This window comes from Xyrauchen texanus, chromosome 44 (genome assembly GCF_025860055.1).
Source record: "Xyrauchen texanus isolate HMW12.3.18 chromosome 44, RBS_HiC_50CHRs, whole genome shotgun sequence".
Taxonomy (NCBI): Eukaryota; Metazoa; Chordata; class Actinopteri; order Cypriniformes; family Catostomidae; genus Xyrauchen; species Xyrauchen texanus.
The window spans coordinates 11,998,656-12,025,982 of NC_068319.1; the positions used below are offsets into that span (position 1 = coordinate 11,998,656).

General features: G+C 36.6%; 1 protein-coding gene across 1 annotated transcript; it reads right to left on the minus strand.

Moving 5' to 3' along the window:
• Positions 1 to 6,839: 6,839 nt before the first annotated feature.
• LOC127636511 (myb/SANT-like DNA-binding domain-containing protein 2) lies at positions 6,840 to 13,094 on the minus strand. Its single transcript, XM_052117043.1, has 4 exons — positions 12,636 to 13,094; positions 11,340 to 11,595; positions 9,200 to 9,263; positions 6,840 to 8,578 (listed from the first exon to the last, which is right to left on the minus strand). Exons 1-4 carry the CDS (start codon positions 13,074 to 13,076, stop codon positions 7,714 to 7,716), a joined length of 1,626 nt encoding a protein of 541 aa, XP_051973003.1. The 5' UTR covers positions 13,077 to 13,094; the 3' UTR covers positions 6,840 to 7,713.
• Between the last annotated feature and the right edge of the window lie 14,233 nt (positions 13,095 to 27,327).

Consider the following 27,327-nt stretch of genomic DNA (forward strand, 5'->3'; position numbering starts at 1 on the left):
CTTGTGAAGGCCCTGGACTATTGTATTGATATGACAATAATTTGGCTTGCCACATTTTGTGTCACAGGAGTAAGAATCAATAATTTACTAGGCTATACCTTAAAGCTTTTTTTCTTGTGATGGGTAACTTTGGCTAACGTTACTGATATCCAAATATGATTGAATATTAACCACGTAAAGCAAATTTCTTTGTTTCAGTTGCATGACAAAGGTACTAGCCTACCAGAGTGCACTCGTTTTTAATTGACAATGGCATCACAACGCTATTTTACGCCAACGCCAGACTAGCTTGCTTGTTGTTAAGATTAATAGAGGGCTATTGCCTAAAATAGTCTGGCTGTATTGAGGTGTTTTAATAGTGGTTATTAAAACAGTGACAAACAATGATGAAGATTAGGGCAAACACTATTGTTACCTGGCTGTCATCAATGAAGGCAGGTCAGAGATATGTGGCTGCTGCTCCACAGGGCGCTCGATTTGCATGCGTTAACTGTGGTGTCTGTGAAAAGAGAAGTCAAAGAGGGAGTGTAGGGGCTCGTGCGGTCTTGCAGAATTAGAACTCAAATGTAGTTGTCTGCATTAAAACACACATTTAATTGAGAATTTATGTCATTGGACAAATTTAAAAACTAAAACAAAAAATTAGAAAAAGAAAAGAACAAAAAAAAAGATCACTTAGTCAGAGGCCAAAAGGGCAGGTGTTTGAGCACCACCTAGGGTCTGTCTGTGCATGTGTGTGCTGCCTTTATATGTTTTTTGGAGCTTAACATTTCTGACCAGCATTCATGTGCATTGTGTGGACCTACAGAGCTGAGATATTCTTCTAAAAATCTTTGTTCATGTTCAAGAGAGGAAAGTCATACACATCTGGGATGGAATGAGGGTGAGTAAATGATGAGAGAATTAAAATTTTTGGGTGAACTATTTCTTTAAGCTCAATCAGCAGCATTTGTGAAATAATTTTGATTACAAAAAAATATATATTTAGATTTGGCCCTCATTTTCTTAAAGAAAAAAGAAGTGAATTGGGCCAATTTTTGGAGGCTTTAAAGTCAGATATGTGAAGCTTATACATTTAATCTTCTTTTAAAAATTGAGTATTATTTGTGTTGTACAATTGTTTAATTGGTCGTTTTTGCTACAGACTACTGTTCAAGGTGAATGGACTTCTAGTTTTTGTCACCAACATTGCATTGTCATGGCAACGAAGTTGTACAATTGGATGCAATTTTACACAGAAAAAGTTAGTAAGCACAAAAATCATATTAACATGCATATTGTATACATCTTGTGGCTATACTTTTGAAACAGGGAGTATTTTGACGTTTACATTTCCATTGTAAGTGCCTCACTATAACACAGATTTTAGAAGGAGGGACAAGTCCAAATAAAGTTTTGTAGGAATCAACATTATGCCACAAATGCTGCAATTGAGATTAACTTGTATTGAATGTGGAATATTCCTTTAAACATATAACCATTTAATTGATAGCCTAGGTTTTATTATATGTTTATGGTGTTCTTTTTGTAACTACAAATATGGAAAACACTTTATTATAACTTTCATTAGCAAAAGTCATTAACAAACTTTATAAAACTCACATCAGCATTTCATGTACATTCTCATTATTAATAAATGCCATTTTGATTACAGTCACAGATCACACCATACCACATAGTGTTGGTTGCCCGGGTTGATTTTCCAAGTTCCAATTAACTCTTTAAATGACCCGACTAATGACCAATAAGAACAGCCAGCCTGTGTGTTTTTTAGAAAGACAAGATGGCACTATTTTTTGTGGTTCTTTTATATCTCTGGATATGATAATGCAACTGGACAGGAAGTGGGGCTTGTCACAGCAGTACAGTGGCATCAGCCCTTGGAGGTGAATACCTCCTCACTCCTGTTTCTTAAGGATGGCATGTTGCCATAGAAACAGGGCTGAGGTGGATGCAGTCCGACAGCTGGATTATTGGGGCGGATGAACGCAGTTCTGTGATTAGACCCAGGGCTTCTAGGATACGCTCATGTGCTTTTGCAGTCAAAGTTAATATCTTAAATGCACTTAACCAACCTCTGGAAAACTGTAGTAAAAATGAATCAATTGATAACAAAGAAGCTGGGGTGTATGGCAGAGAATAAACAGTAACATGTTTAAGCTGTAAGCATTATGCAAACATTGGCGAAAATGTCACACCCTGACAGAGAGGGTCATTTATACTCTTTAAAATTGCTAAAAGACTATTTAAAAATGACAAAACACATCACAGAGCACCTTAATGTAATTAAAATGTTTGGAGGTCATTCTGTTCTATTGTAACTGGCCATTTAGAGCTGCATAAGCAATGTGAGACCAAAGGTGCACACAAAACAAATTCACACAGCCATTATCATGCCATGCTTCAACAATATCCCAACAGATTCACACAGGAAGAATAATGATGTAAGCATTAGCTGTAGATTGGGAGGGATTCTTTATGATCGCAAGAATCTCATCTATAAACAACTTTAAGATAAGCATTTAAACTATGCAAATTAAGTAACTAATCGAGATTTGAAGGGTTTGTTCAACCAAAAATGAAAATTCACTCATGTTGTTTCAAACCTCCATGGCTTCTGTGTAACACAATAGTCACTATTATTTTTCACTGTGTGAAAAAAAAAGACACAATGAATGTACATGTTGACATATGCTTTCAGTCCCTAACATCTCCTTTAGTGTTTCACGGAAGAAAATAAGTCATACAGGTTTGAAACAACAGAATAACAGAATTTTAATTTTATCGTTGATCTTTCCATTTAAAGATGCAAAATAAATATGCACCTTATTATGTTCTGCAATTAAAGCAATTACATTCTGCTAGCTCAAGATATAGTCATCATATATGCACCACTTCTACAATCCAGTGAAATAAATATTTTAAACAAATGACTGTAACAGTAACAAATATGACAATTTCCAGGGAGGTTAATAGTGTTCAAACCTCTATAGGGCCTTTTTTTCCTGACCAAGGGAGATACTCATCTCAAATGACAGACTAAGCAGGGAAATTAGACTTTGCGTTTAAATAATTTATTCTCTCTGCAAATGCTTGACCAATGCCAGCACTCCTCTCAAGAAAAGGCAAGGTTTACTATACAGTGTTATATGAAAAAGTGGATGCTCTACTAAATAATCACCATAATGTAAGGCTCAAACTTTAGATACCACCTTTTGATTTGAGAGGCATAATGCATTGCAGTAAAGTTAAAATGAACTAACATATTGCTAGTTTTATTGCATAAAGATTATAAATTGCATTTATGGCCATGACTGCAGAGTTTGACAAGTACATTCAAAATGCACTACTGCTTATAGGAGGACCCTAAGTACAGTTGAAGTCAGAAGATTACATACACTTAGGTTGAAGTCATTAAAACTAATTTTGTATCCACTCCACAGATTTCATATGAGCAAACTATAATTTTGGCAAGTCATTTAGGACATCTACATTGAGCATGACATGAGTAATTTGTTCCAACAATAATTGTTATTGTTTACAGACAGATTGTTTCACTTTTAATTGACTATATCACAATTCCAGTGGGTCAGAAGTTTACATACGCTAAGTTAACAGTACCTTTAAGCAGCTTTAAAAATCCCATAAATTGATGTCAAACCTTGCTTGACATCATGGGAAAATCAAAATAAAACAGCCAAGACCTCAGAAAAAAAAATTGTGGACCTCCATAAGTCTGGTTCATCCTTGGGAGCAATTTTCAAACGCCTGAAGGTACCACGTTCATCTGTACAAACAATAGTACGCAAGTATAAACACCATGTGACCACACAGCCATCACAACACTCAAGAAGGAGACACATTCTGTCTCCTAGAGATGAACGTAGTTTGTGTGAAAAGTGTAAATCAATCCTAGAACAACAGCAAAAGACCTTGTGAAGATGCTGGAGGAAACAGGTAGACAAGTATTTACACACAATAAAACAAGTCATATATAAACTAGTGCTGTCGATTTAATGTGTTCATTCAGTGTGATTCATTTGACAAAAAATAACGCATTAAAAAATTTACGCAATTAATCGCACTTCCCCCGGACCATAATAAGGAAGATTCCTGAGAAATGCAAGCTTGTAGTACCACCTGTTTACTCCAGAGGGCAGTAAGTGAAATTTCAGCTCTATGAGCAACGCATAGTTTATATATTGAAGAAAACAGTTCAGTAGGAAGAACAACACAAACATACGTTACGCTCTTGCGTTCAAAACACATGAAGGAGCGCAAATGCGAACTAAGGGATCTCAAGATGTGTTTAAAGATCGAGTATTAAACTATATTTAACTTGACACAGTGACCTAAAAATGTTATGTTAATGATGCAATGCACCCGAGACACTACACAAGCAGGGTGTGGCTGGAGTTCCAATTTTGGAATTTACCCATAAATATTTAATCACGAATAAAATCAAAGAAATTTCCTTCAAACTTATTTATAAGTACTACCTCACTAATTATTTTCTTGTAGAGAGATTTAATTGTGATGTCGATATATTCTGTACATTTTGTGGTCTGCAGGCGGAAACATTTATTCATTTATTTTGGAGTTGTCCCTACTTGATTGTTTTTGGTCTGATTTCTGCAAGATTGTTAGAGATCATATCATTCCCAGCTTTCAACTTTGTTTTGAGTTTTTTTTTTTTTTTTAGCTATGACATGTCTCTTCAAAAGGAATATTATTTGATTAATGTTCTGCTTTTGTTGGCAAAGTTTAGTATTCATAAATGTAAGTATGGTGGTTATAAACCATTATTTTATTTTTTTAATTCAGAGGTTCAGCAATACCTAAGAACAATTTCCAATTTGAGTAACAAGAAAGCTGTAAAGTGTATTGAAATATGTAAACAATTTAATATTTTTATTAAACTGTTTATTTATTTTTCTTTTTGTTGTTGTTTGTTTTAATATACCTCTTGGCTCTAGATGTAAAAGTTTTGTAAGCATTAATAAAAAATACAAAAAACAATGTCTGATGCAGGTGTAAATTGACGGGTCCTTAAACAAGCCCTGTGGATTGCTGTGAACTGTATGTCAATGATTGACTTATGATCAATAATATGCTAGTAAACAATACATTGTATTCTAAAGCTGTTTTTTGTATTGTCTTATCAATGATTAACTCTTCTGCCACAAGAATGTAATGTTTTTTAATTATCTGAATATTATTTATTGATATATATATATATAATTTTTAAATATTTAAAGATAACTATGTATAATTATATATTGATATAAATATGTATAATTATTATATATTGAATTATTGTTATATAAGGGGCTTTCTCAGCAAATATTTGTATATGCGATTAATTGCAATTAATTAATCGGGACACCATGTAATTCATTCAATTACAATTTTTAATCGATTGACAGCTTTAATATAAACATTATCTGAAAGGCTGCTCAGCAAAGAAGAAGCAACTGCTCCAAAACTTCCATTAAAAAGCCAGACTACAGGGGGACAAAGATCTTAATTTTTGGAGAAATGTCCTCTTGTCTGATGAAACAAAAATTTCACATTTTGGCCATAATGATCCTTGTTATGTTTGGAGGAAAAAGGGTGAGGCTTGAAAGCAGAAGAACACCATCCCAACTGTGAAGCATAGGGGTGGCAGTGTCATGTTGAACCCTACAGCTTTGCTGCAGGAGGGACTGGTGCACTTCACAAAATAGATGGCATCATGTGGAAGGAAAATTATGTGGATATATTGAAGCAACATCTCAAGACATCAGCCATGAAGTTAAAGCTTAGTCACAAATGGGTCTTCCAAATGGACAATGACCCCAGGTATACCTCCAAAGTTGCAGCAAAATAGCTTAAGGACAACAAAGTCAAGGTATTGGAGTGACCATCACAAAATCCTGAATTCAATCTGACAGAAAATGTTTAGGTAGAACTGAAAAAGCGTGTGCGAGCAAGGAGGCCAACAAACCTGACTCAGTTACACCAGTTCTGTCTGGAGGAATGGGCCAAAATTCCAGCAACTTATTGTGAGAAGCTTGTGGAAGGCTACCCAAAACGTTTGACCCAAGTTAAACAATTTAAAGGCAATGCTGCCAAATACTAACAAATTGCATGTAAACTTCTGACCCACTGGGAATGTGATGAAAGAAATAAAAGCTGAAAGAAATAATTATCTCTACTATTATTTTGACATTTCAGACATTTAATTTGGCTGAGGTGTATGTAAACTTCTGACTTCAACTGTAATCTAATACATAATTTACTATTCTAGAATGTGATATTAACTGACTATATTTATTAAGACTGTATCTGAGTTCCCCCACAGAGCTTTACTGTCACCTGCTGGAGAAATAACTCACTACATGCTCATCTGATATTAAAGATAATTATTTATTAAAGATCAATTAAATATTTAACAATGCTTTCTATCACTTTCTTGAACTGTGAACCTCCAACTGAGCTTCAATATAAGACAGCAGACTTAGTTTAACATTTAAACCCCCAAGAATAAATACAATTTAGATGTAATTTGTAAATGGGAAGTGAACAACAGTTCTCCATTTCTTTAATTCATTTGTTTGTCTTTCCAAACATGTAAACAAGACTGTGACCTTGAAACATTCATACATAAAGACACAATGTGATCTCACAAATAAAAAACAGATATTGATCAACTGCTTATGAAAACATTCTTTGAATGTTATAATTGGAAATGCTGGAATGCTTGACAATATCAATATATACTCTTTTATATATATATATATATATATATATATATATATATATATACTCTTAAATATATATCATAGATAGATAGACAGATAAGATAGATAGATTTGATACTTAATTCATTATTTTTGAGAATTCTTTCTCTTTTTCAGTTCCTGCATTGGATCTCGGTTGCACTGGCTGGAAAAAGTTAAAGAAATATTTTGGGTTCAATACAAGTTAATCTGAATCGACAGCATTTGTGGCATAATGTTGATAACCTCAAAACCAAACATTTGACTCGTCCCTCCTTTTCTTTAAAAAAGAAGCAAAAATCGATGTTACAGTGAGGACCTTACAATGGAATTGAATGGGGCCATTTTTTTGAGGGTTTAAAGGCAGAAATGTGAAGCTTATAATTCTATAAAAGCACTTACATTAGTATGGGGGGTGTTAGTAATCAACATTATGCCACAAATGCTGTCGATTGCACTTAACTTGTACTGAACCCAGAATATTCCTTTAAATAAAGGCAGTTTGAAAATAAACAGACCCAACCCTCTGGATATCATCTACATCAACTAACAAAAGCTTTTGCTCCCTGATAATGACAATTGCCACTGCAGATGAGAGTACATTCCTACTGGAACAGACTGCCCAAAATACCACATAAATACTTTTAAGTTCAAGAATTTCTTGAGGTCAGTTTAAAGGGATAATTCACCCAGAAATGATAATTCTATCATCTTTTATTCATCCTCAAGTTGTTCCAAACTGGTATGACTTTCTTTTTTCAATTGAACACAAAAGCAGATGTTAGGCAGAATGTTAGCCTAAGTCAGGAAGAATGAAAGTCATATGGGGTTGGAACAACATGAAGGTAAGTGAATGATATAACAGAATCTGAATTTTTGGGTGAACTATCCCTTTCATATAGCTCCGTTTCAATATTCTGGCTTTAAAGAGCGTTTTTGGAAGATGTAACCATTACAGTGCTTCCTTCTTTTTGAACTTTAATGAATAACCAATTGCAGTCTCTATACATTCCACTAAAGATCCAGCAGAGAGAAAGTCCAGCTCCACCTCGATGAATTTAATGTAGATGGGTAATCCAGAAAGGGTGCCCTCTCTGGCCTGGCCTGTGCAGTTTTCCTGCAGGAATCTGGTTATGGCTGAGGGCTCTCCTCGGCTATAGTGTTTGCCTGAAGTCTGAAAGTGCTGAAACAGACACTGCTGTAGTGTCCTCTCCTCTGCAATGCCGAGGTAACAGTAAGTGACTTTGGCTGATGTCCTCTCCTCCTTTTTCTTACTCTCACAATGATCCACCTTCTCCTCTTCCTGTGAGGGGGAGGACTTGTCCTCTGTGTAAGACGAATTGGACATACTCGTCTCCTCGTAGCCTATCGCATATAGGCCATATGTTTTTGGGATGCCCCCTGGCAGGAGGTACTGTGAACCATTACTGCAACCTGTCGCCCTGGTCTGTGCAATTGGGATCCAGTCTACTTCCAGATGCAGTTCCAAACAGCGAGCTTCACTAATAGTGATGTCCAGGAACTTATAATATACATTTTTCCAGTTCATCTTCTGCACCTTGGTCATGATAACCCTGCCCTCCGCCTTCTCAGGGTTGAAGTATTCCCGTAGTCGCTTTCCCAGAGGGACCTGCGAGCTGATCTCTGCGTAGTGGTAGCGGATATCTTCTCGCCACCGCGTGTTGTAGCCCACTCCAAAGATGGCCAGCTTATTGGACAGGTGAAGGCGGGAGAAGTCAGTCCATGTTTGAAAGTGCTCCCATTTGACCTCCACTGACTCCAAGATACGCATCACATTCTGCATTACATCTTTACGTCTGTTGAAAGAACATTGGTGAAAAAGATGAGGAATAAGTAGTATACATATTTTTGTATAAAATATTTTTTTATCGACATCTGTGGTTGAAAAAAATACAATTGCAAGGAAATTACTTGCAGAGGAACTTCCCAAAAATCAACATATTCAAAGAAATCTGACAATGCATGAAAACCGTGTTTACATGAGATTTTAAATCATTGGATTGATCTTGACTTTTCACATCAAAATGAAAACAGACATGCTCACAACACTTGCGCACATTGGATAAGCCGGTAAGAACAGCAGTAAATGTGTGAAAATCAGGGTTATGGCCAAAAATCCACATGTGTTGATCGTTTTTTTGTTTAAACTGTTTAACTGTTGACCTTAACCCAATAAAAGAAAACGTTTAAGGTATTTACATCCTGCATGTTTTTTTTGGGTTTTTTACATCAATTTTGCTTCTGCATCGATCTTCTGTGCAGATTAACATGAGGGTTTGAGCAAATCTAAATAGCTACACCAAATATAGTCACTGATTGTAATAAGATAGTTCTACAAGACGTATTTCAGAAAATATTTTGTCTGACATTCTTTTAAACAATATTTAACTGGAAACAGAATACTGGTTTTAACTTACTGGGACTGCTCAGATGGCTCCAGTCTTATCTGAAGAACTCTGGCCTTTGGAAGCTGGTTCTCCTCTGTGGAAGATAAGATTGAATTGTATTAGTTATCAGATTTTGGGGGTGTGGTGGTATATACAGCTCTGGAAAAAATTAAGAGACCACTGCAAAAATATCAGTTCCTCTGGATTTACTATTTATAGGTATGTGTTTGAGTAAAATGAACATTTTTGTTTTATTATAAGTACTGACAACATTTCAATATTAACATAAACATAAATATATTGTCATTTAGATCATTTATTTGCAGAAAAAAACAGATCAAAACAACAAAAAAGATGCATTGTTTTCAGACCTCGAATAATGTAAAGAAAACAAGTTCATATTCATTTTTAAACAACACAATACTAATGTTTTAACTCAGGAACATTTCAGAAATCAGCAGTTGGTGGAATAACCCTGATTTTCAGTCACAGCTTTCATGCGTCTTGGCATGCTCTCTACCAGTCTTTCACATTGCTGTTGGGTGACTTTATGCCACTCCTGGCGCAAAATTTTAAGCTGCTCGGCTTTGTTTGATGGCTTGTGGTTATCCATCTTCCTCTTGATCACATTCCAGAGGTTTTCAATGAGGTTCATGTCTGGAGATTGGGCTGGCCATGATAGGGTCTTGATCTGGAGCTCCTCCATCCAAGCCTTGATTGACCTGGCAGTATGGCATGAAGAATTGTCCTGCTGGATAAACCAATCCTCAGAGTTGGGGAACATCGTCAGAGCAGCAGCATGCAAGCTTCCTTCCAGGATAATCTTCGTGGCTTGATTCATGCATCCTTCACAAAGACGAATCTTCCCGATTCCAGCCTTGCTGAAGCACCCCCAGATCATCACCGATCCTCCAACAAATGTCACAGTGGGTGCGAGACACTGTGGCTTGAAGGCCTCTCCAGGTCTCAGTCTAACCATTAGACAAGCAGTTGGAGGATCGGTGATGATCTGGGGGTTCTTCAGCAAGGCAGTTACCGAAGGCAGTCATGATCACACACACACACAGGGCGAGATGAAGCGGCGCAGATGGCAGTTCAAAGTTGCAAAGTTTTTTTTTACTTCTTCAAGAATGAACAAAGTGACGTTGGTGAGTTTGGAGGTTAGTGAAACTGGTGTAACTGGTGTTTTTGATCAAAAAAAATCTTATTTAACCACCTTCTTTAAACATTTACTGTCTCCAACATCTACATTTACCATCACGCAAGTATCTGTCAACGACACCATGTGGAAAATTACTGACAGTCTACAGATTAAGAACTAAAGACAATTATAAATGTAAAGACAATAATAATCATAATAAATAAGCTTAATAAATTCCCTTGCGATCCCAAAATATACTGACAAATGTGTGATCTTATCGAATTTGTATTGTGTTTGTATTACATACTGGCAATACAGTTAATGCTGCCTAAAAGAAATTAAATAGAACTCAATTTTAGGTTCAAGGTGAACATGTCTTGTATTACTTTATGATTTAATCACTTTCATCTGGTTTCTTTAAATCAAAGATATATATTACTGAACCTGCAGATTTCCGTTCACAATGCATGTTAACTGCGTGGAAATAAAGTGAACTAACATCACAGCAACTCCTGAGATGATCAGAGAACATTTGCAACATTCTCATAGACGACATTATTCTTGTAAACAGTTTTCAGATGAATGAAACTGGCAAATAAAAAATTGTGAAAACTCTTTACATGTGCTTGATAAACCTCAGACACAAGCATTGACGGCTTTTATTTTGTCTGTTCTTAAAAATATAATAAAGTGTGTGTCTTCAAGCACGTCTTTGTGACTAACAGCATTTTTTGATTGTGGGTAGATGAGCAAATAAACTACATTTGGACGAGGAGCTTGCGCACTGGATACAGCCTTGTTGCATTTTGCGGGTGGCATGTGCTAGTTTTACACCCTTGGGCTCCTGTTTAATATATCTGGCGATTTCCCAGATCTATGGTTTTTTGCCATTTCTCGATATTGTTGATCATCCTCTGTCAATGAGTGTCGCAATCAGCATTGTGATCTTTATAAGACATCGTCGATATCCGATAACATCGTCCTATCTCCCAGCCCTAAAATATATATATATATATATATTGCATTCACCTGTCTCTATGTCTCCTTCATTGAAGGCTGCAGAAAGGTCCTGATTGCACCAGTCTTCCTGAGAATAGTCCTCCATAGTACTGCCATCTGACTCCATCTCCTGGTACAGCCCACTACTGTTGATCAGCACAGGCTGACAGCTCTGGGAATCCCAGCCACCCTGCCCAAAAACCTTCTCCAGCTGCTCAATGGAGTAACTGCTCTTCCTTTTCCCAATACCATGCTCCTTCACCCGGCTGTAGCACCGTCTTAGCGTCTGCAGAGGACAACAAAGAACAAGATCATGTTTATAATAATGGTACCACAAGCATGATGACACACTGTATTTAGACTGATAAGTAAATGAGACATATTATAGACTATGCATCACAGATGTCAGAATTAATAAAACAATTGGTTATCTAGTAGACTTGATCAGACAGTCCCAACAAGTTATGATTTGACATCTTAACTAATGCACTCTATGGCAAGTTTTATCAAACTGGGGTCAGTGGAACCCCAAGGGTGCACAAGGTGGTGCTAAGGGGTCTGTGTAAAATTTCAGAGAGAAAAAAATGACATTATTTAAAAAATTACTGACTACACTCTTTGAGATTATTACCGTTTTATTTTGAATCCATGAGATTGATATCAATTATTATATTCTATTGACAGCCATAGTTTTAAACAATCAGAAATAAAAACAACCCTGCATATAATTCCATAGGCATTATATTGGGGGGGTTCTTATTTATAAGAAATGCACTTCACTATTATCTTTAAAGCTGCTTTGAAACAATATTTACAGTGAAAAGCACTATACAAATACATTTCAACTGAATATAATATGTTTCTCTTCAGGTTTAAACATATTACATTACTATAATAGAAAAAAATCGACACACTGTCAATATATACAAATTGAATGTTTTCCATATAATTTTTTAAATAATTATTTTGTTTTAGGTACAATATGTCACTAATAAAAGCCAATTATTTAATTTGCAAACATATATTTAAAATATGTTTACTATTTTTCTCAAACAGGGGTTAAGTTGCAAGGGCATAATCATATGTGGGGGTCCTTGGTTCAACAAAACAAGCTTCCCTATTCACAGGACAAGTCTGATTTTTAACTAAGTGACAGCCACCAGTTCTGACTAAAACGCTTGAGATGAGTCCACAGCCACAGCCTGATGTTTTCATTTCGACAGCTTAACCAAAGCACTGTGGTGCAGAGCAAACTGCCAAATAAACATGACAACAAGTATCTAATCATATTTTATGAACAGCCATTCCTTTAAATGTCTTATTTACCTTCATCCTCTCTCGACACTGGGATGGGGTCCTTTCGTAGCCCAGCTCTGACAGCGCTCTGGACACCCGCTCGTACATCGCTGGTCCAGGCGCCTTGCCAGAAAACACCGTCCCAGCCACCTCCAGCTGCTGCATCCGCGCCTCAGCAAGCCTCTCGTTGCCCCACACAGCTATAAGGGCGTTCGTTTCGGATGGTGTCCAAGACATGCCTCGGCAGGCGGTGAAGCTGTTGGAGGCAGAGGCCGATCCACTCCGGCCTATGCCCCCCGACAGAGAGACCCCGACGTTCAGAGGAGAGAATCTGTTTGGGGTGGAGGGATTGGAATGGTATTGGTTGCTGTCACTCAGATCTTCTGATTCCGGGGAGGGAATCTCGGTTTTGGGAATCTTGAGCGGCACTGACAGATCAGGAGAACCCTCAGCGTTACTGGGGGCCGCCATCTTGCCTCTGTTGCTAAGGGGAGGGGGAAGGAAGGAGGCGCGTGAGCGACGCGCGAGCGCGTTCTCGTAGCTCGATTGACAGCTTGTTTGACAGTTTGGTTGTTCTGTAAACCTTCATAAAAAGTCATATAAGATTAATTTATAATAAAAGGTACAATTGTTGCATCTGTTTAAGTATCTAAGCGAAGTCTCTCTCCTATTAGTTTAATATTATGCATACTATTTTTTATTTTCATGTAATAATTATATTCTGGGGAAAGCCCCTCTTATTGAAATATACGCCCCTTTATAGATGTCGATTTTCCCCTTCCATACATGTACTGTATAATATTACCTTCACAAAAGAAACAGCCACACTTCTGGCCACTAGGCGGGGTTGCTAATCCACTTTACACCTGGTTAGTTAATCGTGTGGTTAAATTGTCAATTGTCAGTTGTTTTTCTAGCCATAATGAATTCAGGAAAATGTGTAAACACTGTCAACATTGCATTCATTCTGTTATAAAGGTTTGGAATGTTTTTAACTAATAGTAATGAATCAATAATGAGAATTTTTTAATTTACTACATGTAATATTCATATAATAATAATAATAATATAATTATATATATATATATTATTAAATATAAATATATATATACTTGTGGTATAATTTTAAAGCATTTTTTTCACATTTCTTAAATATATTGATTATGATAAATTATGGGACTCTTGGCCTAAGAAACTGATGAAAAATCACAAAAAACTTTATTCTTATTTTTATGATTTGACATTATATATCTCAGGGTATAAATAAGGTAACTCTGAAACACTGCTCTTGTTTTGTTCCTAGTCAAGCCACCTGTAACTTAGTAAAATTTTGCAATACTACAAAACAATAAAAAGTTATACCATTACATGTCCAAAAGACTCTCCAAACAAATAACACATAATAAATGTACATAAGAACTAATTACACATGAAAATAGAATGACTTAAGTTATGTTCTCTCACCAAAGCATGCAGGAATAAGTAACATGATCTCATTCAGTTCCATTTTGTGACATTTGAGCCATCACTGAGTCTGTGTCATATACTTGGTGCCATCTCCTGGTGGCCATATGTAATTAGAGTGAACAATCCTCTCTGCCCATATTTGGATGATTTCCACCTCTGGTTGCAGTGATCTAAATCATAATGGACCTGTTTCACAGACCTATTATGACAGATTTCCACCTTCTTTAACAATGTACATGTGGCAAACTTTTTTTATATTTCCAATTTTAAAAATATGTAGTGTAAATTTATTACATTGTACTTTGTATTATATTACCCTGGAATACTTAAATAAATAAAATAAAAATCAGGTACCACAGCTGTGTTGAGGCTTCTAACACAGCTGCTCAGTAAGTGACAGAAAATACAGGAAAGCCGCGACCGCAACGTTGTCATGGTCATATTCTCAGATAACAACCGCATCCAGGTATCACACAAAGGCATCTTGATAAAGATGCATCTTTAAAAAGATGTTCACTTCAATGTGTTTGCTCTTAAAGAGGAAATATACTCTCTTAGTAGCACTGTCGAAGCACCATATGCGCCGTATATCCAACAGCATGCGCTTCTTTCAGAGGTGAGTGGAACAGCAGTAGTATTTAGCTAGCTGACACACAACCGCGCAGCTCTGAAGAAAAAATCTGATTGAGAGTGGACATTCCTTCTCCTTTTATACCCGTATGTCCGGGGGTAGTGGCATGCAAATTCCACTCACCAATTCCCATTGCCCTTTGCTCAAAGATTGATGTGTTTCAGGGCTCTCAAGAGCGACCCCTAGTGTCACAACTACGAGTGAGTGGCAGAAGGGAAACTTATTGAGATACAAATCTACGCTGCATTGAAACATTTTGTTGTTTACAGTGGCGCAGATCTCAACCGGTACTCTTTTTCCCTTTTGCTTGAACCATTCCTTAAGTGTCCCATAAGGTGTTAATGATGCTGTTGAGTTAACTTTTGTTGAAAACAATGTATATGGTTACTCTACTGGTCTATAGCTTCACCAGCTGTTAACATGATTAAGCAGATTGTCTATAAGAGGTCAGAGGTTATGACCTGTCCAGGGAATGGTGAACTGTTCTGACACATTTTCTGTCCATAGCTGTGTGTTTTTTGACAACTTCTTTGTGTTTGATGTCTGCTAAAGGTTAAATGTAGAGTCGGGAGACAGTGTAACCTTTTAAAAACCCAAAGATCTTTCCTAGCCAGGCAACTTTAATAAACAATTTAAAAGTAGCAGAAAGGCAATGGGTTAATGCAAAGAAAAAACACCGTATGGACATGGATTTTGTATCCTAATAACAGTTACATTATACAGATACACATTATAAATCCTTACCTGATCCTATATAGCCATAAAATAAACTATTGTGTTACAGAAATATGATACAGAAAAACAGCTGATATTTGCTTTTATTTTACAAATTAGGAGCAAACTCATGTGTATGATTCAATTGTTGATGAATTTAGCCTACGGAAATAATTTCCTATCAAGATGCATTATAATAGAATCCTTCAACCATGATGAATACAAATCATAAAGAGCAACAAACCATATTGTAAAGATTGTCTCTGTACTACAAAATTGGACATAATATTTGTGAATGCAAATATAAAATGGGAATCTCTTAGCATATGCATATTATACCCTACAGACATGCACTGCCATACCTACAGCTTAATAAGGGGATGGTTATGTTTGCTCATGATCAGTACCATGGCCTTCTGATTAGACTCACTCCAGAGGCATTTCAAAACGCCTTGCCGACATTAAGAGGAACACTTCTTAGTCAGATCACATAGTAACTCACCTCAAATCAAGCCTGCACTTTTTATCATCAGTGAAGTTGCGAAAGCCTTTAAATGGCTGAATGTGAAAGAAATACTAATGACCCTCTAAAGCATTAAGGGGCACTTAGAAAGCTAAGATAATTACAATTATTATTTCATAATTTAGCATTTTAGCAAATATGCTTCAAGCATTTAAGTGAATTTGTGTCTGAAAGATTGCTTTTAGGATTGGCAGTCAAAATTCCTTTGCGTTTCATAAAGCACAGAATGCTTATTTGCATAATGTCTAATGGGCAGAGATATTTCAGTGTATCCCCCACAATCAAAAATACACACGTGCATTCACTGTCAATTAGACCAAATTGTGATTTTAGCACATTTTGGAGGTGAGGATATTTTCATAAACAACCTCTTCATGTCCTGATGGTTGCTGTTGCCACTGTTGCCAGGCATCAATTTTCTTCTTGTTGGGGTGTTAGATGTACAGGGAGTACATTTTTATATAAAGACATTTGACATACACTATCAAATGCTCACCTAAACGGTGTGATCCATATTTGGCAAAGCAGTGTAGCTAAACTATCACCAGAAAAGCTTAAATGCGCGCTCCAGTCCACACAACTAATGACTGCTGAATGCTGATGTGCCAATGAATGATGTAAACTGCTGATTGCTGAGGCTCGCGCCTATGAACGCTGAGGCTTAGTGGCATACTAACCATACTACATCTGCCATATGAGTCTATGGCAGAAATAGGATGAGTACTATGGTAGTATGCTATTTTGAACTCAGCCTGAGTTTTGCACAGAGAGCGCTTTGGTATTTCAGATGGCAAGACAGTTTGACCAAAAAACAGTCGGAGGGCCAAACAACAATGAATGGCGAGCCAGATTTGGCCTGTGGGCCACCAGTTTACTAGCCATGCCCTACAGGGTAACAGATATGCCATATGTCCCAATGTTCACAATGTTTGCCAAGATTCTTCTACCATACTTCAACATCCTACCATACTTTCACCTCTAAAACAAACAAACCCCAAAAGCCTATAACTTTTAGTATATCTTTCACTATAAATTGCCATTTGGAATTTGGAACATGTTGATTCTAGATTCTTAATGAAATGGAGATTCAAAGAACAAATTCTGTGGTGATACTGATGCAAGCTTTACTCTTATTCCAAGTGAGTCATCAATGGATGGGAGCTTTTTACACCCTTCTACAAATTCTGTTTCATGTCATCTCCCTCGACTGGCTATAGATCAGATCATTATCACTGTGGTGTGAATGATCATTAGATTCCCTCAGTGGCATGGCTGATTGCAGCACCTGCACACTCCAGTTCAGAGAAAAAGCACATTTTGGCTTGGAGACGTTTCTCTTTTTCGCCTTAGTAAAACTCACAGAAATACTGAAATATGTAATAGTAATGGAAATATTTTGTGCTGAATATGTATTTATAATCTAAAAAAACCTATAATAAAAGTGCCAAGAAAACCCAGATATACAATGTTCTCAGGCCACAAGTCTTAAGAAGTTTCAAATTTGAAGATGATCTAACAAAAAATTAGGTTCCTGCAAGCTTTTTTTCTCTGTAAAATCACTGGAAGCGTACAGAGTAAAATTAAGGCTCTGCCTTTCAAGACGACACAAAATCTGACTGCACTGCTGGACATCTTTAAAAATAGACTTTGGAGACAGGCTTGTTTTGTTTACGAGACTCTAATATATAAGATAATATACAGTTTTACAACATGAATGCTGCTCAGTTTGCATAGTTTGTTGAAGAATGATTACAAAGGGGAATTCTTTCAGGCGAGATCTCATGCAAACAATGGAGAATACAGTGCATCCGGAAAGTATTCACAGCGCTTCCCTTTTTCCACATTTTGTTATGTTACAGCCTTATTCCAAAATGGATTAAATTCATTATTTTATTAAAATATCCTATATTCACTGTGGAATATTTCACATTAAAAATCAATGGATGCATTCAAAAGCTGAAAAATATTGACAATGTAAAACAAATTATGTTTTATTTTGTGGTGGAAATTACATTTCAAAAATGTATTGGAATGAAATTACATCATCATTTGTCTTATTAGCTGCAACATATTTTTTTGGGTGGAAATGACGATACAACAGTAATAATTTTTGTAAACATTTATATGAATCATTTTCACAATAATGCTTTATTATTATTTGAGTCATTGTTTAGACCAGTGGTGCCCAATACATCGATCGCGATCTACCAGTCGATCGCAAAGGCACGAAATTGAAATGTGCTTTCATTAAATTTTAATTAAAAAAAATACAAAAATAAATAAATAAATAAATAAATAAATAAATAAATAAATATATATATATATATATATATATATATATATATATATATATATATATATATATATATATATATATATATATAATGTATTTCCTTCTTTTAGTTTCTGTCTGACTTGCACTTGACGAGTAAATTTTGACCAGGTGAGATTTTTGTTTATTCAGTTACCATGACAACTAGGTTCGGGCCTTCCCAGGGCTTCTGAGAACAGCGCGAAATCACTGTTGCCAAATTAGCGACTTTGTCGCTATTTTTAGCGACTTTTCAGACCCCTTTAGCGACATTTTTTCAAAAAAGCGACTTTTCTTGCCACTAAAAACAAACATTTTGGAGGGAAAAGACTAAATATAAATGGAATCAGTACATAAAATGCTTTAAATCAAAGATGAATGAGAAACAAGGCGTGCTGTTTGCCATAGCGGCTGTTTATCTGCGGCGAAAATGCAAATGCCGGTCTGTCTGGGTCCATAAAATCCCCGCGATCTCAGATACACCTTTCCACACAGTATTTTTCTTAAAAATGTCCTTGAACGTGGGAAGAGACATATCATAGAGCACTGGAACATTTCTAACAGCAAGAATTAGCCTTTCATCCATCTTTCCGTTACTGCAGGAGAGAGAGAGAGAGAGAGAGAAGGATCACGTGAGCTCTCCCGTCTTCTCTCCTATTGGCTGTCACTTCTGTTAGTCGCTCCAAAGTTGAACTTTTCTCAACTTTTTCACGTCGCTGGACACGCCCACATCTAGCGCCAACGGTCGCGACAGCTCGTGTCGCCGGAAGTCGCTGTGCTCGCATTGAAAATGAATGGTATTGAGTCGCTGTCGCGCGCGATGTCGCTGGCAGTGTGTACGCACCTTGAGGTCTTCCCCGCTGCGTCTGCTCTGTTCAGTGAGCGGCTGATAGCAGCAGCACATTCCGTTGACTGCACGCCAGCGGACATAGACATGAATGAGCTGCGCATGTGCACGCTGTGTTAGCAGGAACCAATCAGTGATCACATAGCAGCTGCCTTCTCCTTTGTTTTAATTCAAAACATTTAATTTGACCGTTTTTCGGCTATATACTTATATAAAAACAGAATGAGCACGGTTTAGGGAAGATAACCGTTATTATAAACTAAAGTAGGTTACAGTACCGACAAATTAGGCAGAATGCAAATACGACGCGATGACGTCATTAATATGCTAATGACACATGACGTCATCTGGTGACATTTAGCTACTTTTCGAGCAGGCTTTAGCTACTTTCCATTGAAAATAGTTGGCAACACTGCGCGAAATTGCGAAGCTAGCAGTGTTTGAGGCTAGCTACCAGCAGCTACTGTCTGATTCCATTCAGTGCAAATCATCAGAATAAGGTAAATGCCCAGGCTATTGTAATCTATTGTGCTGTAGGTGTTTTGGGATTAGTGTTAAAACCGATATCAACACTGAACATTATTACATATAAATTTTTTTTTATTAATTACAAGATTAATTCCATGTAGGGATACATACAGTAGTACGGTGGCCGAGAGAGCTCAACGTGCTGCAACCTAAAGAAGACGCATGCAAATAGAAAAAAACGCATGCAAAAAGAAAAAAACGCATGCAAATAGAAAAAAACACCAGCAAAATCTTCATCAGTTTCACAGCACACGTGTGCTTCAAATACTCACAACACAACCAAATACAGAAACGCGCTGCAAAAGTTCACAACACAACCAAATATAGAAACGCGCTGCAAGCACTGATTTATATATATAGATCAGTGGCTGCAAGTAACACAGACCACAACGGAAATGTTTCCGGGGGAACCAAATAAGTGACGAACCCGGCTGGGACGTGCTTACAGCAAAGAACTGATATTGACAAGAAGTGAAAGCCTATATATATATATATATATATTTTTTTTATAAATAAACTATAATATTAAAATAATATTGTAATATATTGTATATAGAAATAATATTATAATATTATATTGTAATATTATACTTTTTTATAGTTCTTCTACTCTTTGCTTACAGCTCAAAATTCTACTTTATTTTATTTTATTTATTTTAACTTTTTTCCCGCAAAACATACAGAGATTATTTTTTTATGACATACAACTTGTATACAATATACAAAATGTATTAACAATATGTTCAATGTCATCAGAAATGAGAAAAGAACAATGAGCTGAAAACTAAAATAAATAAAAAAGATAGAGAAGAAGAACATGAAGGAAATATATTAATCTTTACATCAGTTACACCAGAGCCATTCTCTCCATGGCTTTGAGTTACACTATACAAATTGTTTCATGTTATGTTTAAATTTTCATAAAGAAAAGTTTCAAAGAAGGTGTAGATAATGTAGGGTTCAATGTTTTAAAGTTGAGACACTGACACACAGATATTTAACGGATATATAAAACGCATATTTTAACAGTTTTTTTGTAAAGTAAAAATAAATTTATTTGCAACGTTTATGTTAACAGCATTATATTTCTGTCCTCAGAACAGCTATTCAGCCGATGGACAACGTGCTGCGTTGTCATGGGAACATCCCAGGTGAAAATAATTACGTTGGAAGTTGTCTTTCATTGCTCCCTTCATCAAGTGCGTTCCAAACGGCTACATAAATGGCACACTAGTGCCATGCTCACTCCAAAAGTCCCACTTGAAGAGCTCTGCCGTCTGCCCTTCGAAGGGAGTAGGGCATAGGGATGCTCACGTGCAATAAGCACGTCCCAGCCGGGTTCGTCACTTATTTGGTTCCCCCAGAAACATTTCCGTTGTGGTCTGTATTACTTGCAGCGCGTTTCTATATTTGGTTGTGTTGTGAGCTTTTGCAGCGCGTTTCTGTATTTGGTTGTGTTGTGAGTATTTGGAGCACACGTGTGTTGTGAAACTGATGAAGATGTTTTCTTAATTTGCAGGTGTTTTTCTATTTGCATGCGTTTTTTTTCTATTTGCATGCGTCTTCTTTAGGTTGCAGCAGGTTGAGCTCTGTCGGCCACCGTACAGTAGTCCCAACAAGCATTTAAAAAAAAATGAAACTGTTTTTTTTTTAGTTGGTAGATCTTATTGAGTTAGCCATTTAAAAGTAGATCATCATGCAAAAAAGTGTGGGCACCCCTGGTTTAGACTATCATAGAATTAATATGTAATTAATCATATATTGGTATGATGGATTTTCAATACTTTATGATTTCAAGTCTGAAACACAGGTAAAACCAATATATATATATATATATATATATATATATATATATATATATATATATATATATATATATATATATATATATATATATATATATACACAAGTCATTTGAAAAGTTGCAAAAATAAAACAATAGAAGGCATGATAAAAAGATTCAAAGAGAGTTTTAATGGACACATAATAAGCAATCTCAAGTTGGCGAAACACCCATTTATTGTTTACAAACCTTATGATTTATGTAAATTGGTGATCATTTGCTACCTTGAGTGGAAAACTACTTCAACATCCTCACGGTGCATAATGAATACAAAAACAGACAAATTAAAATGACACCACATGCCAGAGAAATTCATACGGATAGCTTCCTTTAGTTCATTATGATAGTACGTCATCCCAATTTCTCCAAACAAAAGCCTCTCATGCCTCTCGGCAAAGACGAGGCCTCTTAACTCGGCCACCCACCGTCCCGATGAGAATTTACCTCAGCACCGCTCACAGCTGAGGCCTGCCCCCGTGGGAGCACCTTAGCGCCGAGGCCCAGGTGTCTCCCCTCAGTCAGACGCCAAGGTAATTCAGCAGCGGCTCCAAAACACACGCGCACCCTCATCAACGTGGCCTCACAAGAGAGCAACTTTACGTTATAGACTTGTCTCATTAGAATACGATGGACACAGCCAAGGCTAATGAATGAGGCTGTGATGACAGTAGGATGTCACGCCTGGGTGACGGTGAAAGGAACGGGACTGTGAGGTTTGTACTGAGGAAATCCAAGTTCAAGACTAAAGCGTGGTCAAGCACCGCTCTTCTGAAAATGTAAACATCTACTTTTTAGATAGTGCCAATCAAAGTAATCGCAGCCAAGCCCTTATGTCTGTGTTGAAATCACTGTGTTGAGAGCATGAGTGTTTGTGTGTGGGTGCATGCATTGAGCCACTGATCAAGACTGACTGACAAGGAAAAAGGCTGCTGAATAGTGTCCTAGGTGGTGCTCGAGGATGTACCTATATAACTGGCCTTGTACTCACTTTTGGACATGTAGCCGGTACTTGAATGTGCAATGCACCACTTCCCGAACTGAGCAGAGGGCCAGTCAATGTGCATGGAAGAGTGAGTCAAACAGACAGGAAACATGATTCCCACGCCACGGTAACCCGCAAATCTCACTCTTCTCCTTCGCAAGCCCTCTCACGTCAACTGTGATGCACTTTTGATATGAGATCTTCCTCCTGGTCCAATCGACCTCTCCTTTATTTCCCTTCCCACAATTTTCTTTGAATTGACTCACTCCTCCCATTTTGTCAACGTATTGGTAAAAGGAACGCTAAAGGGAAATGTTAAAGGAAAAGTGAAAGTAAATGTTAATGTGGCCATACACATTAATAAAGCAGAAGAGTCACACACTTTAAATAACTCCAACATTATTAAGTTGAATGGTTGATTTGTCATTTTATTACATACTGTACATCATGATATAACAGGACAATAAGTCAAGGGCAACAAACCTCCACTATAAGTGTTACATTTAAACATTTACCCCAAATGAATACAAATGAGTGAGATCATGTAATATTTAACACTTAATTGTATTGAAAAAAATTCAAATAGATGATTTTTAGATTATATTTTTTCAAAGATGTTTGACGTGCAAGAGGATATTACACCAGGACAATAAGTTCAAATAATTTCAATTAATTAAAATGGGACTTTTAGGCCAAAAGCATTGTGTAAAATTATAAATAGTATTTGTTCTTTTTAAAAAGCCAATTTTATTATTGTAATCGGTTGAAACATTTAATCCTAAATACCATAACTTCTACTGGGGACTTAAAGGAATATTCGGGGTTCAATACAAGTTAAACTCAATTGACAGCATTTGTGGCATAATGCTGATGACCACCAAAATTATTTTGACTCTTCCCTCCTTTTAATTAAAAAAGCAAAAAATCAAGGTTACAGTGAAGCACTTATAATGGACGTGAATGGGGTACATTGTTGGAGGGTTTAAAGGCAGAAACGTGAAGCTTATAATTGAATAAAAGCACTTACATTATTTCTTCTGTTAAAACTTTACACAAAACTTTGAACTGTAAAGTTCTTTAAATGTTTGAAAAAAGTTTAAAATTGGTTATAACTTTACACAGAAAAGGTTAGTACATGATTTTATCACATTAAAATCATGTTAACACATGTGTTTATGTCTTATGGTTATACATTTGAAATTTTTTTATTTTTAATGGCCCCAATACACTTTCAATTTTAAGTGCCTCACTGTTACACAGATTTATTATTTTTTTTTTTCAAGAAAAGGAGTGGCAAGTCAAAATCTGTTCATTTTGGTGGTAATCAATATTATTCCACAAATGCTGTCCCTTAAATATTAGTATTCCTTTTATGGGATAGTTCACCCTAAAATGAAAATTCTCTCATCATTTACTCACCCTCATATCATTCCAGATGTGTATGACATTCTTTCTTCTGCAGAACACAAATGAATATTTTTAGAAGGTCCATACAATGCAAGTGAATGGTGAAAAAAACTTTTAAGCACCAAAAACAAGTAAAGGCTGCATAAAAGTAATCTATAAGAGTCCAGTGGTTTAATCCTTGTATTTGCAATCGATCCAATCGGTTTTGGGTGAAAATAGCCAAAATATTAAAAAAAATACATTCACAATACATCTTGACATCAGCAGTCTCCTTGGCAATCATGATTTCAATCTTGATTTTACTTCCTAGCACCATCTTGTGGTCTCCGCATGCGTCAAGCACTAGGAAATGTAATCGAGCTTGATATCATGATCGTGCCTCAATACTGCAATGGCAACATGCACAGTGAATAAGGAGTTACATTTTGGTCTGTTCTCACCCAAAATTGATTAGATTGCTTCTGAAGACATAGACTAAACCACTGGAATCTTATGGATTACTTTTATTCTGCATTTATGTGTTTTTTTGGAGCTTCAAAGTTCTGGCCACCATTCTCCTGCATTGTATGGACCTACAAAGCTGAGAAAGAAAGGAATGCATACACATCCGGGATGGCATGCAGGAGAGTAAATTATGAGAGAATTAAAATTTTTGGGTAAACTATTCCCTTAAAAGGCACCAAATTATAGGAACAACCCATCTATTTGATGTCATATTTGTTAACATTTATAATCAGATCATCTGAGATTCAACTAACTGCTTTTCCATGTTGAATGGATTACATGGGATTTTATTTTATAGGATGATTGGATAAGGGGCGCATTTAAATGTAATGTAATTATCAAAGCTCTTTGCGATTAGTCAACTGTGTAATTAGGATGTGAGTAGTGTAATTTTATTCTTTGTTAAAGTAAACAATGTTTTGACTTGAGACTTCATGCACTTTTCCAGAAATATTTTGCAAGACAAAAGGACTGTTTTCTAGAAAAATAAGGGGATAAGGGGATAAAGGCAGCAGGATTCAGCAGTTCAAGAGTTTTCATTAAATATTACTTTGATTGTTCGTCCAGTTCCCACCTCCTCCTTGCCCATCCTTTATTTGTTACAACCAACCAAAACACATTATTGTGGAGTTTTGCGTGGTCAAGCACCGCTCATCAAAAAATGTAAACGTCTACTTTTAGATAGTGCCAATCAAAGTAATCGCAGCCAAGTCCTTATGTCTGTGTTGAAATCACAAACATAACGGTCAGGTGCACTTTAAACAGAAACAGAATTGTACTTTGGAAATAGCGTTGTGTTGTTAAACTGTTGTGTGAGGGGTCAGGGTTGGCTGCTATACGCTCATTATCCCGTTTTCCCCTTAACTCAGCTGGCCTCTTCATTTGCAAATAAAATAAGATTAGGCAAAACATTGAAGAGAAAATCACTCCATTTCCACTGATTTTCTATGACCAGCACTTCAAAATCTGAAGGATTTACAAGGGAGCTTTTCATGCACAAGTAGCCTCATAACAGCAAATTATTGACACAAAACAAACTAATACATCTTTAGTTCTGTAATAATGGTCAGGAGGTTTTACTACCTAGAAAAGCCCTTAGCACAGTTCATCCATCTTTTATTCACGTTCTTCTTTAATACACAATCAATGCCAATAATGCTCAGACAGGTTGAATAACTGTGAAGGGTGACTAAATAAAGGCATCAAGATAGCGATTAGGTTGATATATGATTTGACTGAATAGTCTTCTCTGGTTTGTATTGATGTTGTTTGTGAATGATGAACTGGCCTGATGGTGGCGTTGGTGGGAGGCAAGCCAAGAGTGGGCAGTCCATTGGTCCACTGTGGCACAGGTGTGGGACAGCTGAACTCCTTGGATGGGTTCGTGGGGACTGGCCCTTGACCTCAGCACTGTCCTTCGTTCAATACACCATTACCCCCAGCAGCTGCACTGACCACTCATATCTCCCACGGCTCTGTCAATACTCATTAAAACAGGGGTTTAACAGAACACATGTCAGCTTTGCCAAAGATTATTGTGGCTGATTTATCCATAATTTAATTTACTTGGATAAGTTGTGATAGACCAGTATATAGGCCTGTCAGAATAGCCGGTGGATTTGATCATTTTGAGATTATCGCCATTGGACAAAACTGTGCCTGCTTGGATGAAGAACTGAAAAGAGACAATTCCAAAATAAGTTGACAGCTTTGTCACTGGATAATGAAAATACTCTTTAAAACATTTTTAATAGTGTATTTTAAAGTAAGAGTTCACCAAAAAAATGAAAAATCTCCCATAATTTACTCACCCTCGTGCCATCCCAGATGTGTATAACTTTCTTTCTTCTGCTGAACACAAATTAAGATTTTCAAAAATACCTCAGCTCTGTAGGTCCGTATAATACAAGTGAATGGTGACCAAAATTTTGCAGCTCCAAAAAGATCATAAAAGCAGCAGTAATCCATATGACTTCATTGGTTTAATCCACATCAATCTGAAGTGATCCAAATGATTTTGGCTGAAAACACATTCTGATATAAATCTTGACATCAGCAGATTCCTTGGCGATCATGAATTCAAGCTTGGTTACACTTCCTAGTGCCACCTAGAGCTCTGCGCATGCGTCAAGCACTAGGAAGAGTAATCATGCCTAGATCATGATCATGCCTAGAGACTGTAATGACAAGATGAACAGTGAAAAGCAGTTACATTTTGGTCTGCTCTCACCCAACTTTGCTAACATTAATAATTAATAAATTGCATCAAATTGGCCATATAATCTTTAGATATCAACATTGACATTTGGTACTGAAAAACCTATATCAGTTTTTACAAGTAGTTGACCACTACTGGTTAGAACTTCTGTTTTTGCTGATTCCCATTTATGAGGTCATCTTTCTTACAGGATTGTATGAAATCCATCACAGCATGCTGTGTCAGACATCGACTCTTTAAATCTCTGCACGGTAATTCAGTCTGACGACTGAATAATGAGGAGACTCTGCATGTGGAAATTGGCTCACTTGCTTTCCTCTGTGAACTCTTGATTGATAACCACAATGGAAGCTTGAGAGGTTACGTGGTGAATGCGTGTCTTTGTGGTCTTATCTCTCCCTGCTGAGGGTGTTCAGTTAGTGTCTATTACTGTCTGGAGCAATTAGGATTTCTTTAGTACTACACCTGATAGGATGCTTGGCTGCTATGGCTGAACTGTACTTCAAGAGAGTTTAGCAGTTCAGTGGGGTTTCACTAAATTCCATTATACAGATCTGACATAACCCATAGAAATGTGTTATTTCTCAAAGTTTGCACTTTCATAGTTCATGAGACTCCATAGTGCTCAGTTGAGTTGTCATGTTTAAAGCTGAAGTATGTTATTGCTGCACAATAAGCGCCACCAAACGGAATTGCAAAAATAAACTTTTTCAAAACAGCTTTCTGAATACACTCCCCGCTGGTCAA